This window comes from Solenopsis invicta, chromosome 5 (assembly GCF_016802725.1).
Source record: "Solenopsis invicta isolate M01_SB chromosome 5, UNIL_Sinv_3.0, whole genome shotgun sequence".
NCBI classification, from domain to species: Eukaryota; Metazoa; Arthropoda; class Insecta; order Hymenoptera; family Formicidae; genus Solenopsis; species Solenopsis invicta.
The window spans coordinates 16081379-16091253 of NC_052668.1; the positions used below are offsets into that span (position 1 = coordinate 16081379).

The 9875-nt window shown below is 36.2% G+C and overlaps 1 protein-coding gene across 1 annotated transcript; it reads right to left on the reverse strand.

The window, feature by feature from the left end:
• Nucleotides 1–1463: 1463 nt before the first annotated feature.
• On the reverse strand, nt 1464–4637 carry LOC105198570 (RNA polymerase II-associated factor 1 homolog). Its single transcript, XM_011165322.3, has 8 exons — nt 4161–4637; nt 3992–4084; nt 3582–3906; nt 3350–3493; nt 3173–3276; nt 2645–2861; nt 2317–2569; nt 1464–2231 (listed from the first exon to the last, which is right to left on the reverse strand). The coding sequence occupies exons 1-8, from the start codon at nt 4232–4234 to the stop codon at nt 1702–1704; spliced, it is 1740 nt and encodes a 579-aa protein (XP_011163624.2). The 5' UTR covers nt 4235–4637; the 3' UTR covers nt 1464–1701.
• Between the last annotated feature and the right edge of the window lie 5238 nt (nt 4638–9875).

Consider the following 9875-nt stretch of genomic DNA (forward strand, 5'->3'; position numbering starts at 1 on the left):
CTATTTAAATATTTTTTTTATGTATTTACGTGTGAAAAGTGACATTTTTTGTTAGTTTTCATTTTTGGTAAGATATACGTGTTATGTTAAATAGGTCGATGTCAATTTATTAATCGAAAATTTGACATCGGACTTTATCGAGGAATGTGTATATTCATAAAACATATTTAGAAAAGACAAAAAAATATCTGTAATATAATTATAAAATTAAAACTATCTAAAGAGCACATAATATTTGTCATAAATATTCATAAATTCTGATGAATTTATTTTCAAAAAGTAGTAAATATTTAATGAAAATTGTTTATAAAGATTTTGGAATAATATAAAAATAATTACTATTAAATATAAATAATTATTATACATATAAAAATTATTTTTATATTATTTGATTTTGTTACCAAGGGTTTATGTATTTTTAAATTTTATATATATAATTTCATTTAAATGTATATGCATACGAGATCTATCACAAAAGCTAAAGATAAAAAAAGTAACGTATTTTTGAAATTTTTTAAAATTTACAGGGTTGGGTAAATTAATATATTTTTTAATTAAATTAAGTTAAAGTTAATGACTTATAAAATTATTGTACAAAAACTAGTTAAAAATTACGTTAAGTTTAAATTAACTAAGTTAAATTAAAAGTTAATTTTATAAAGCATTATGTAAAATTAGAAATTTGTAATTTTTTAAAGTTAGATTACTGATTTAACAATAAGACAATTTTTGGCGTGAGTATAACAGATATCTGCGAGGGGAAATTCACAGCCGGCATTGGTGTACAAAATTTCGGCAGTGGACTGCCGAAAAAAGTAAGCAGTGACCTATAATATTGACGGCATTGTCGTCAGTGGTTGGGGAGTGGTGAGCTCACTTCAGAGTCGGTTTTTCGATCATGGGGTTGAGCACAAAAATTTTTGAATACTTCGGGAAAGCTTTAGAATTCTTGTGCAGGCATTGGCGTATGATAATGGGCACGCGGTAGTGTTCATAATTGCATGGCATTGCCTTAATTTTAATATAGGATTGACGGCATTGTAGGCATTGACTAACAATAAGCATTGTCGGCAGTATACAAAAATGTCGGCAGTGTTTTACAGCAATGCCAAAAATCGGCATTGGTGTACAAAATTTTGGGTTGTGAATTCCCCTCGGATATCTGTATTATCGACTAAACAATTTTTTATCAAACGCCGCGATGGTGACATAAATTTATAATCAAATAAAATATTAAAAAATTAAATATTAAATATTATTATTTGACATCCAAAATATTTATCAATTGTATAAAATTTATTAAAATAAAAATTTTTAATTTTAGAAATTATCTTTCTAACATTTAAATTTTGTTATCACAACATGTATTTCATAGTGGTGTCATGTGTCATGGAAATATTATAGATCCGTTTCTGGTAACATAGTGGTAGACCATTCTCTATCCGAATTTAAAAAAATAAATATATATTGCTCATACAAATTTATTTATTTTTTTCATGCCGCTTAACATTCGTACATCCTCTAATGATTACTCGTCATATAATTATCATCAAAAAGAATTACCTTCTATTCACTCAGTATACAATTATTTTAATATCTCCAGATGTACAGAACTAATATCCGGAATATTTTCAAATAACGATCGAGATGGAAATGGTGACATTAGAAATAAATTCATTATTCTTAATCACGCTTCTCGATTCACTCACTCTCGGAGCCGCTTTCGCCGCTCGCGCTTTCGGAACCGCTGCCGCTACCAGTTCCAGATCTCGATCTTGACCGCGACCTGGACTTAGATCGCGAGCTCGACCGAGATCTTGACGGTGACTTCGCAGGTGTCCTCGAGCGCGATTTTGACTTGGATCTAGATCTCGATGTGTTCCTCGACTGAGGACTGCCGGATCGAGATCGTGATTTACTGCGCGATTTAGACGGCGAACGCGACTGAGAACGCGAGCGCGATCGAGACGGTGATCTAGATTTCGACGGGGAACGTGAACGTGAACGTGAACGTGAACGTGAACGTGAACGAGAACGTGAACGTGAATGCGATCGTGAACGCGATCTTGATCTCGATCTTGATTTCGATCTCGATCTTGATTTCGATCTCGATCTTGATCTCGAACCGGATTTGGAACGAGATCGTGAGTGGGATCGCGATTTTCTGCTGGACGCTCGCGAGGATGCCCTCGAAGAGGCACGCGACTCTTCTCCGTTTTCCACTTCAGAACCTGCGAACAAATTGTCAGATAATTTTTGGAAAAATATTCAGAATACAATAATAGTCGATTCTATCAACAAATATAAAAAGCGAACCTTTAACCGGCATATCTTTCCCGTCTGCCTTATCCTCTTGTTGAGTTTCCTGTTCTTCCTCTTCTTCCTCCTCTTCGTCCTCATCCTCCTCTCCCGGCGGCTCCAATTGTTTTTCTCGATATCTCTGCATTCTAAATTCATTAGCGTTCAGGGGTCGGTGACGCACTATTAAGCGCGTGTTGTTTGGTTGCTGTCCTACCTTCTGGCGCCGTTTGCTCAGTCGCACGCGCGTTTCTAGTTCATTGTAGTAAACCTGCGGTACACAAAAGACGATTAACGTGACGAATTAATTACAACACGTAATATACTATTGCGTTCGTATATATACCCCGTCTTGTCTCATCACAAGGAAATAATTCTCTTCGTATCCTTTGGAAGCTTTGCTCTTGACGTTCCAATTGTACTCTCTCGCCATTTTATATTCGTATTCCTCCTCGTCAGCGTAGTCGATACCAGCTGTAAAGTCCCGTCGGCGCTTTTCCAACGTTTCTTCCAACGGCAAAAAGTAAGCAACAAACTGTTCACCGCTCTCGTCCATCACACCTCTAAAAAAAGCATCATTTCATACAATATTAATTTGATTGCAAAAAATAGTTCCTTTTTTTCCTTTTTAATACTTACAGTATATATAAAAATACAGATGTTTTTCAAAGTCTTATTTTCAGAAATAAACATTAATTCGCATTTTATTAATAACACATAGATTATATAAATATTTGGACTAATCATTAAATCGCTATTTAATGTTTTACTTTTTGAAAATAAATTTTTAAAAATATTTTCTGTACAAATATTTGTTATACTAACTGTACGTTTCGTTTCTTTTGCATTGAGTAAAATTACTATGAAAACTTACCGTATCATAGCTTGTGACATTTCTTCGATCTGTGCTGGTACAGATCGACCAGTTGGCGCAGGATCAGAATCAAATATGACTTGCGCACACGGATATTTCCATAACTAAAAATTAGAAAAGGATAAGAGTACAATTATATATGTATATTGATATTTATGATAGTCACCGCAGTACTACCTTAAAGTCTGGATATACAGGCAATATTTCTACAGGTACTACGTTTGGTTTACTGTAGTGTCTTTCAATTGGCTTCTTATTGTCTTCAAAGGTCTTTTCTATAGCTTTTATTTGACTCTCGCGGTCCATATACAACGTTTCCTCCTAATTGTAAATAATTTAATTTTGTGTTAAAAAATACTAATATCATGCAATGCACAAATACTAATATCACATAATAAATAAATTGTACCTTAAAGTTCTTCTTGATACTATAACCAACTTTAGCTTCAACCTTGTCCGCCGTTTGCGGCTGAAATCTGGTACTCTCTGTGGAAATATATTCTGTACGTCTCAACCAGGACACGCTCCTGGCGTGATGTCGAGAACGTTTTGAATCCTGTGGAGTAAGAACATCTTCCTCGAGCAACTTTTCGTCAGCTGGATCTAACTGACCATTTAGATCTCCCGCATACGTGTCTTTATTAATTAAATCAATTTCTACACCTAAATCGTGTTCTGTCAAGACTTCATATTTATAATTGCGTTCTAACGAGGTTGGATTATACTGAATAAACCTGTGTAACAAGTATGATAAATTGTTAAAGAAAAGGCCTTTAAATTAAAGAGCGACGGAATGTCTGGCGAAGTTTTATTGCTCACCTGGTGGGTTCAAAGGGATACGTTATGAATTTCGGATCGAATGGGATATCCGGCAATGTGTTGCAATACTTCACTCTGCATATGAGCTCAGATCTGAAAAAGCGCGAGTCAATGTAGCAATGCTACAATTGTATTTATTTATAAACTATCTGTTGATTCGCTTATTTACCGTTTTTCCACTGGTCTGACTGCACGTTTGTCCCTCTCAGCTTGGTTACTGTTCGTTTGTATAGTAGGTGCCATCTTATCGCGTTGTGAACATGTGCTTTTCTTGGTTATTGGTTTCCGCCCCCGGGATTACAGGGACGATACGACCATGATGAAAAACAGTATTAGAAATCAAATCTCAAAGAACGATTATCCCGGCAGGCCCATTGTGGTGCAATCGACGGTTAGAAAATAATCAGTACCGGGCGAACACGTTGATTACGGATCTAAAACGTCAATCTAATGATCAACAATAGAAATTCAACACTGACAACATGAAAACAATGTCCAAGACCAAACGCAATGTAACCGTATTGTTGTTAACATATCTCTTGATAATTCACATGCAAGATGAAAAAGTGAAACAGATGTATAGCCACAGAACATATACTATGGCCACTCTGAAGTAGAGAACCTCTAGGCAGAGAGGAACCTGAGAGCAGCCACGGCGGCCTTTTTCCTATAACGCTTCGAAACTCCCGTACACTAGTGACGCACATCCATTCTGGTCAGAATAGGAACTACGTGTCACATCTATTTTACAACTCGCCGTTAAAAACAGTGTGGATGTTAGCACGGACAACAACCCACATCCATCTCTCGAGAAATGGATGTAGGTTGTTGTCCGTGCTAACATTCATTTTGCTGCAAATAAAATCTGATGCTTATCGCGTATGTTGCATCCAGAACAGGGATCGAGAATGTGCACAAATGATTAATTACGTCTACTTTCGCGTAATTTTTTATTTATTATAGTCTGAATTATTTACATTAACATTGATATTAATACATATCAATACGTTTATGCCCATATTTTGCACAATCATATTTTTACTTAAAAAAGATGTTTAATAGTAACAGAGAGAATTTGGTTCTTTAATAAAGAAACATTCATTTTACGCAGTACTTAAAAAATAATTGTAATTAACATCGCATCATATGATGAAGAAGAAATAAATGTCTTTCCACGAATAAATATACCATCCTTTTATTTTTACATAATTCTTTATTATTTAAATGTCTTCAAATTATGCTTTTGAAAAAATTAGCTTTTTTAATTTTTTTAAATCTTGACGCAACTCTCTCTCTCTCTCACTCTTTCTCTCTTTCTCTTTTAACGTGATTGTCCTTTAATTGTTTAGGCTTTCAGTTAGAGAGAGAAAGCATCGCGGTGATAGACATGGAGCAAGCGGCGATGTTATCTCTATGCATACCCTCCTCTTCACTCCCCTCTCGACCCATCACGTTTTCCCTGCTACGTTTAGGCCGTAAAATTCAGAAAGAGGATTTTGGACGATTTCTGCGCAGGGACGTAGAGAGACTAGAAAGCGCCCACTCTTTTTTTATTATGTTACAATGGCATATACATGCATACGCATGATTTACAAATGACAATACGCGCGATTAATATGGCACAATAAATAATAATAATAATAATAATAATAATAATAATAATGTAATAAAAATCAATGAAATATATAGATACTTGAGTATTATTTTTATTCTCTAACTTACAAACGTGAAGATTATTGATCTGATTTTAATACAACCTTTCAACAGTTTTTACGAAATATCACGTAAAGATTAATCAAAACTTTAGAAAAAAAAATTAATAAAGAATTATATAATAATATACGATATAAGGTATTAAAGTGTTAATCAGTAAAGTAACGGATTTTAATCAAATTCTTCTCGATATTAATCGATGGTAATTGTGGAAATGATGGAAATGGGATGGAAATAATGGAATGAATGTTATGATGGCAATGATGAAAATGATGGCAATAATGGGAATGATGGCAATAGTGGTAATGATGGCAATAATGGGAATGCTGTGAATAAGAGACTATCTCACATATTCCAAGCAGAACAGGGAGTCACCACTACATCAAAATAATATCAAAATGATCATTAAAAGTCACTTTTCGATCAATTAAGATTTGATGTCATTTTCACTTACTGTTCTGCTTGGGATTAAGCGGAACAGTAAGTGCGGACAAATGGTGAGAAAATCGACCAGAGACCTTTAGTCGATTTTTTGACAAAAACTTGACGAAAAATGATGAATTTTTTCAAAATTAAAAAAAAACTTGGAAAAAATTAACTTTTGACATTTCGTATACGACAGGCGAAAGAGCTACTAAAACGCGGAATGGTCCATAAAATTTCGGTAACAATTTTGCCGTAATGCTTTGAGCCACGGACGATAGGACGTGGTATCTCTTCAAAACGAGCTCCCACTACAAAAACTGTACCACGCCGACGCTGATTATAATACATAACTTGTTTTTGGTAGGCTTGCTCAAGATTTTCCGATACCCATTCAACGCTCGTAAAGTCTTGCATACGTCGTGACCGATATTTTGCCACTATAATGACATGAATAATCTTTAGCGGAAAAACGGTGAAAGATAGCTCAACTTTGATCAATTTTTTGACAAGAATAGATGTCAGAAGTGAATCCTATTTCAAGTTCTTTTTAATTTTGCAGAAATTCAGTGGACTATCACTAACGCCACAATTGCCATCATTCCCACTATTGTTATCATTTCTATCATTGCCATTTCCATTGCCGTCGTAATAGTGACAATACGATTGATCGATCATTATCGCTATCATCGCCATCATCGCCAACATTGTCATAATCGCCATAATCATCGCCATCATCGCCAACATCGTCATTATCGCCATCGTCGCCATCATCACCATTATTGCCAACATCGCCATCATCGTCATCATCATAGCCATCATCGCCATCATCATCGCTATCAATGCCATTATCGACAAAAGAGTTATATCAGTCAAAGTTCGAAATTTTGGAGTAAAAGTTTCTTTACGAATTTCTCCAAAATCTCTGTGTTCGGATAGCCCCTAGAAGAATTCTAACTTTTATCATAACGTATCGAATCGCTAAAGTGAAAAACGAAAGAGTTATATCAGTCAAAGTACAAAATTTTTGAGTAAAACTATTTTTGCGAATTTCTCTAATATCTCTGTTCTGATAGCCCACCGAAGAGTTCTAACTTTTATCACGAATGATCGAATCGCTAAAGTGAAAAACGAAAGACTTATATCAGTCAAACTTCGAAATTTTTGAGTAAAATTATTTTTGCGATTTTCTCCAATATTTCTGTGTTTTGATAGCCCCCAGAAGAGTTCTAACTTTTATCATGATGGATCGAATCGCTAAAGTGAAAAACGAAAGACTTATATCAGACCAAAATTTTTGAGAAAAATTTTTTTTGCGAATTTCTCCAATATTTCTGTGTTCTGATAGCCCCCAGAAGAGTTCTAACTTTTATCATGATGGATCGAATCGCTAAAGTGAAAAACGAAAGACTTATATCAGTCAGAGTTCGAAATTATTGAGTAAAATTTTTTTTGCGACTTTCTCCAATATCTCTGTGTTCTGATAGCCCCCAGAAGAGTATTTAATTTTTTCATGATGGATCGAATCGCTAAAGTGAAAAACGAAAGACTTATATGAGACCAAAATTTTTGAGAAAAATTTTTTTTGCGAATTTCTCCAATATTTCTGTGTTCTGATAGCCGCCAGAAGAGTTCTAACTTTTATCATGATGGATCGAATCGCTAAAGTGAAAAACGAAAGACTTATATCAGTCAAACTTCGAAATCTTTGAGTAAAATTATTTTTGCGATTTTCTCCAATATCTCTGTGTTCTGATAGCCCCCAGAAGAGTATTAATTTTTTTCATGATGGATCGAATCGCTAAAGTGAAAAACGAAAGACTTATATCAGACCAAAATTTTAGAGAAAAATTTTTTTTGCGAATTTCTCCAATATTTCTGTGTTCTGACAGCCTCCAGAAGAGTTCTAACTTTTATCATGATGGATCGAATCGCTAAAGTGAAAAACGAAAGACTTATATCAGACCAAAATTTTTGAGAAAAATTTTTTTTGCGAATTTCTCCAATATTTCTGTGTTCTGATAGCCCCCAGAAGAGTATTAATTTTTTTCATGATGTATCGAATCGCTAAAGTGAAAAACGAAAGACTTATATCAGACCAAAATTTTTGAGAAAAATTTTTTTTGCGAATTTCTCCAATATTACTGTGTTCTGACAGCCTCCAGAAGAGTTCTAACTTTTATCATGATGGATCGAATCGGTAAAGTGAAAAACGAAAGACTTATATTAGACCAAAATTTTTGAGAAAAATTTTTTTTGCGAATTTCTCCAATATTTCTGTGTTCTGATAGCCCCCAGAAGAGTTCTAACTTTTATCATGATGGATCGAATCGCTAAAGTGAAAAACGAAAGACTTATATCAGTCAAACTTCGAAATCTTTGAGTAAAATTATTTTTGCGATTTTCTCCAATATCTCTGTGTTCTGATAGCCCCCAGAAGAGTATTAATTTTTTTCATGATGGATCGAATCGCTAAAGTGAAAAACGAAAGACTTATATCAGTCAGAGATCGAAATTATTGAGTAAAATTTTTTTTGCGACTTTCTCCAATATCTCTATGTTCTGATAGCCCCCAGAAGAGTATTAAATTTTTTCATGATGGATCGAATCGCTAAAGTGAAAAACGAAAGACTTATATCAGTCAAACTTCGAAATCTTTGAGTAAAATTATTTTTGCGATTTTCTCCAATATCTCTGTGTTCTGACAGCCCCCAGAAGAGTATTAATTTTTTTCATGATGGATCGAATCGCTAAAGTGAAAAACGAAAGACTTATATCAGACCAAAATTTTTGAGAAAAATTTTTTTTGCGAATTTCTCCAATATTTCTGTGTTCTGACAGCCTCCAGAAGAGTTCTAACTTTTATCATGATGGATCGAATCGCTAAAGTAAAAAACGAAAGACTTATATCAGACCAAAATTTTTGAGAAAAATTTTTTTTGCGAATTTCTCCAATATTTCTGTGTTCTGACAGCCTCCAGAAGAGTTCTAACTTTTATCATGATGGATAGAATCGTGACGGCGGTCCTCAGGGATGCCAGAAAGGCCCTGAGGACCGCCATAACTCGGGCGAAGGCCGCGGCCTGGGAGGATATGATCTCCGAGCTGGATCGCGACCCATGGGGCAGGCCATACTGTATATTGATGAAAAGGCTTCGCCCATGGGCGCCTCCAGTCTCGGAGACGCTGGACCCCCAGTTCCTCCGAAGGGTGGTGAACACACTGTTCCCCACCCGGGGGAGGGATATCCCGGAAAAGTCCGGCCCTCCCCCAGGATGGTCGGAGGAACTGGAGGTGTCCAGGCACGAAATGGTCGCGGCCTTCGCCCGAATAACTGGCAAAAAAGCGAAGGCGCCCGGGCCGGATGGCATCTATGCCAAAATCTGGGCCCGGGCATCGCCTATCGTAGGGGAGGCACTTCGTGCCACGTACACGAAGTGCCTCCGGGAAGGTACCTTCCCCAGGAGGTGGAAGAGAGCCCGACTTGTCCTCCTTAAAAAGGAGGGCAAGCCCGCGGAGAGTCCCTCCGCGTACAGGCCCCTCTGTATGCTGGATGATGCGGGTAAGATCTTCGAGCGAATAATCGCTAACCGCATCATCCGGCATATGGCCCGGAATGGTCCTGAACTGTCCCCCAAACAATACGGGTTCCGAGAGGCGCGATCGACAATTGACGCGATACGTCAGGTTCGGTCCCTCTCGGAATCCCTAACGGGGGACGGGATGGTGGCGTTGGCGATATCCCTGG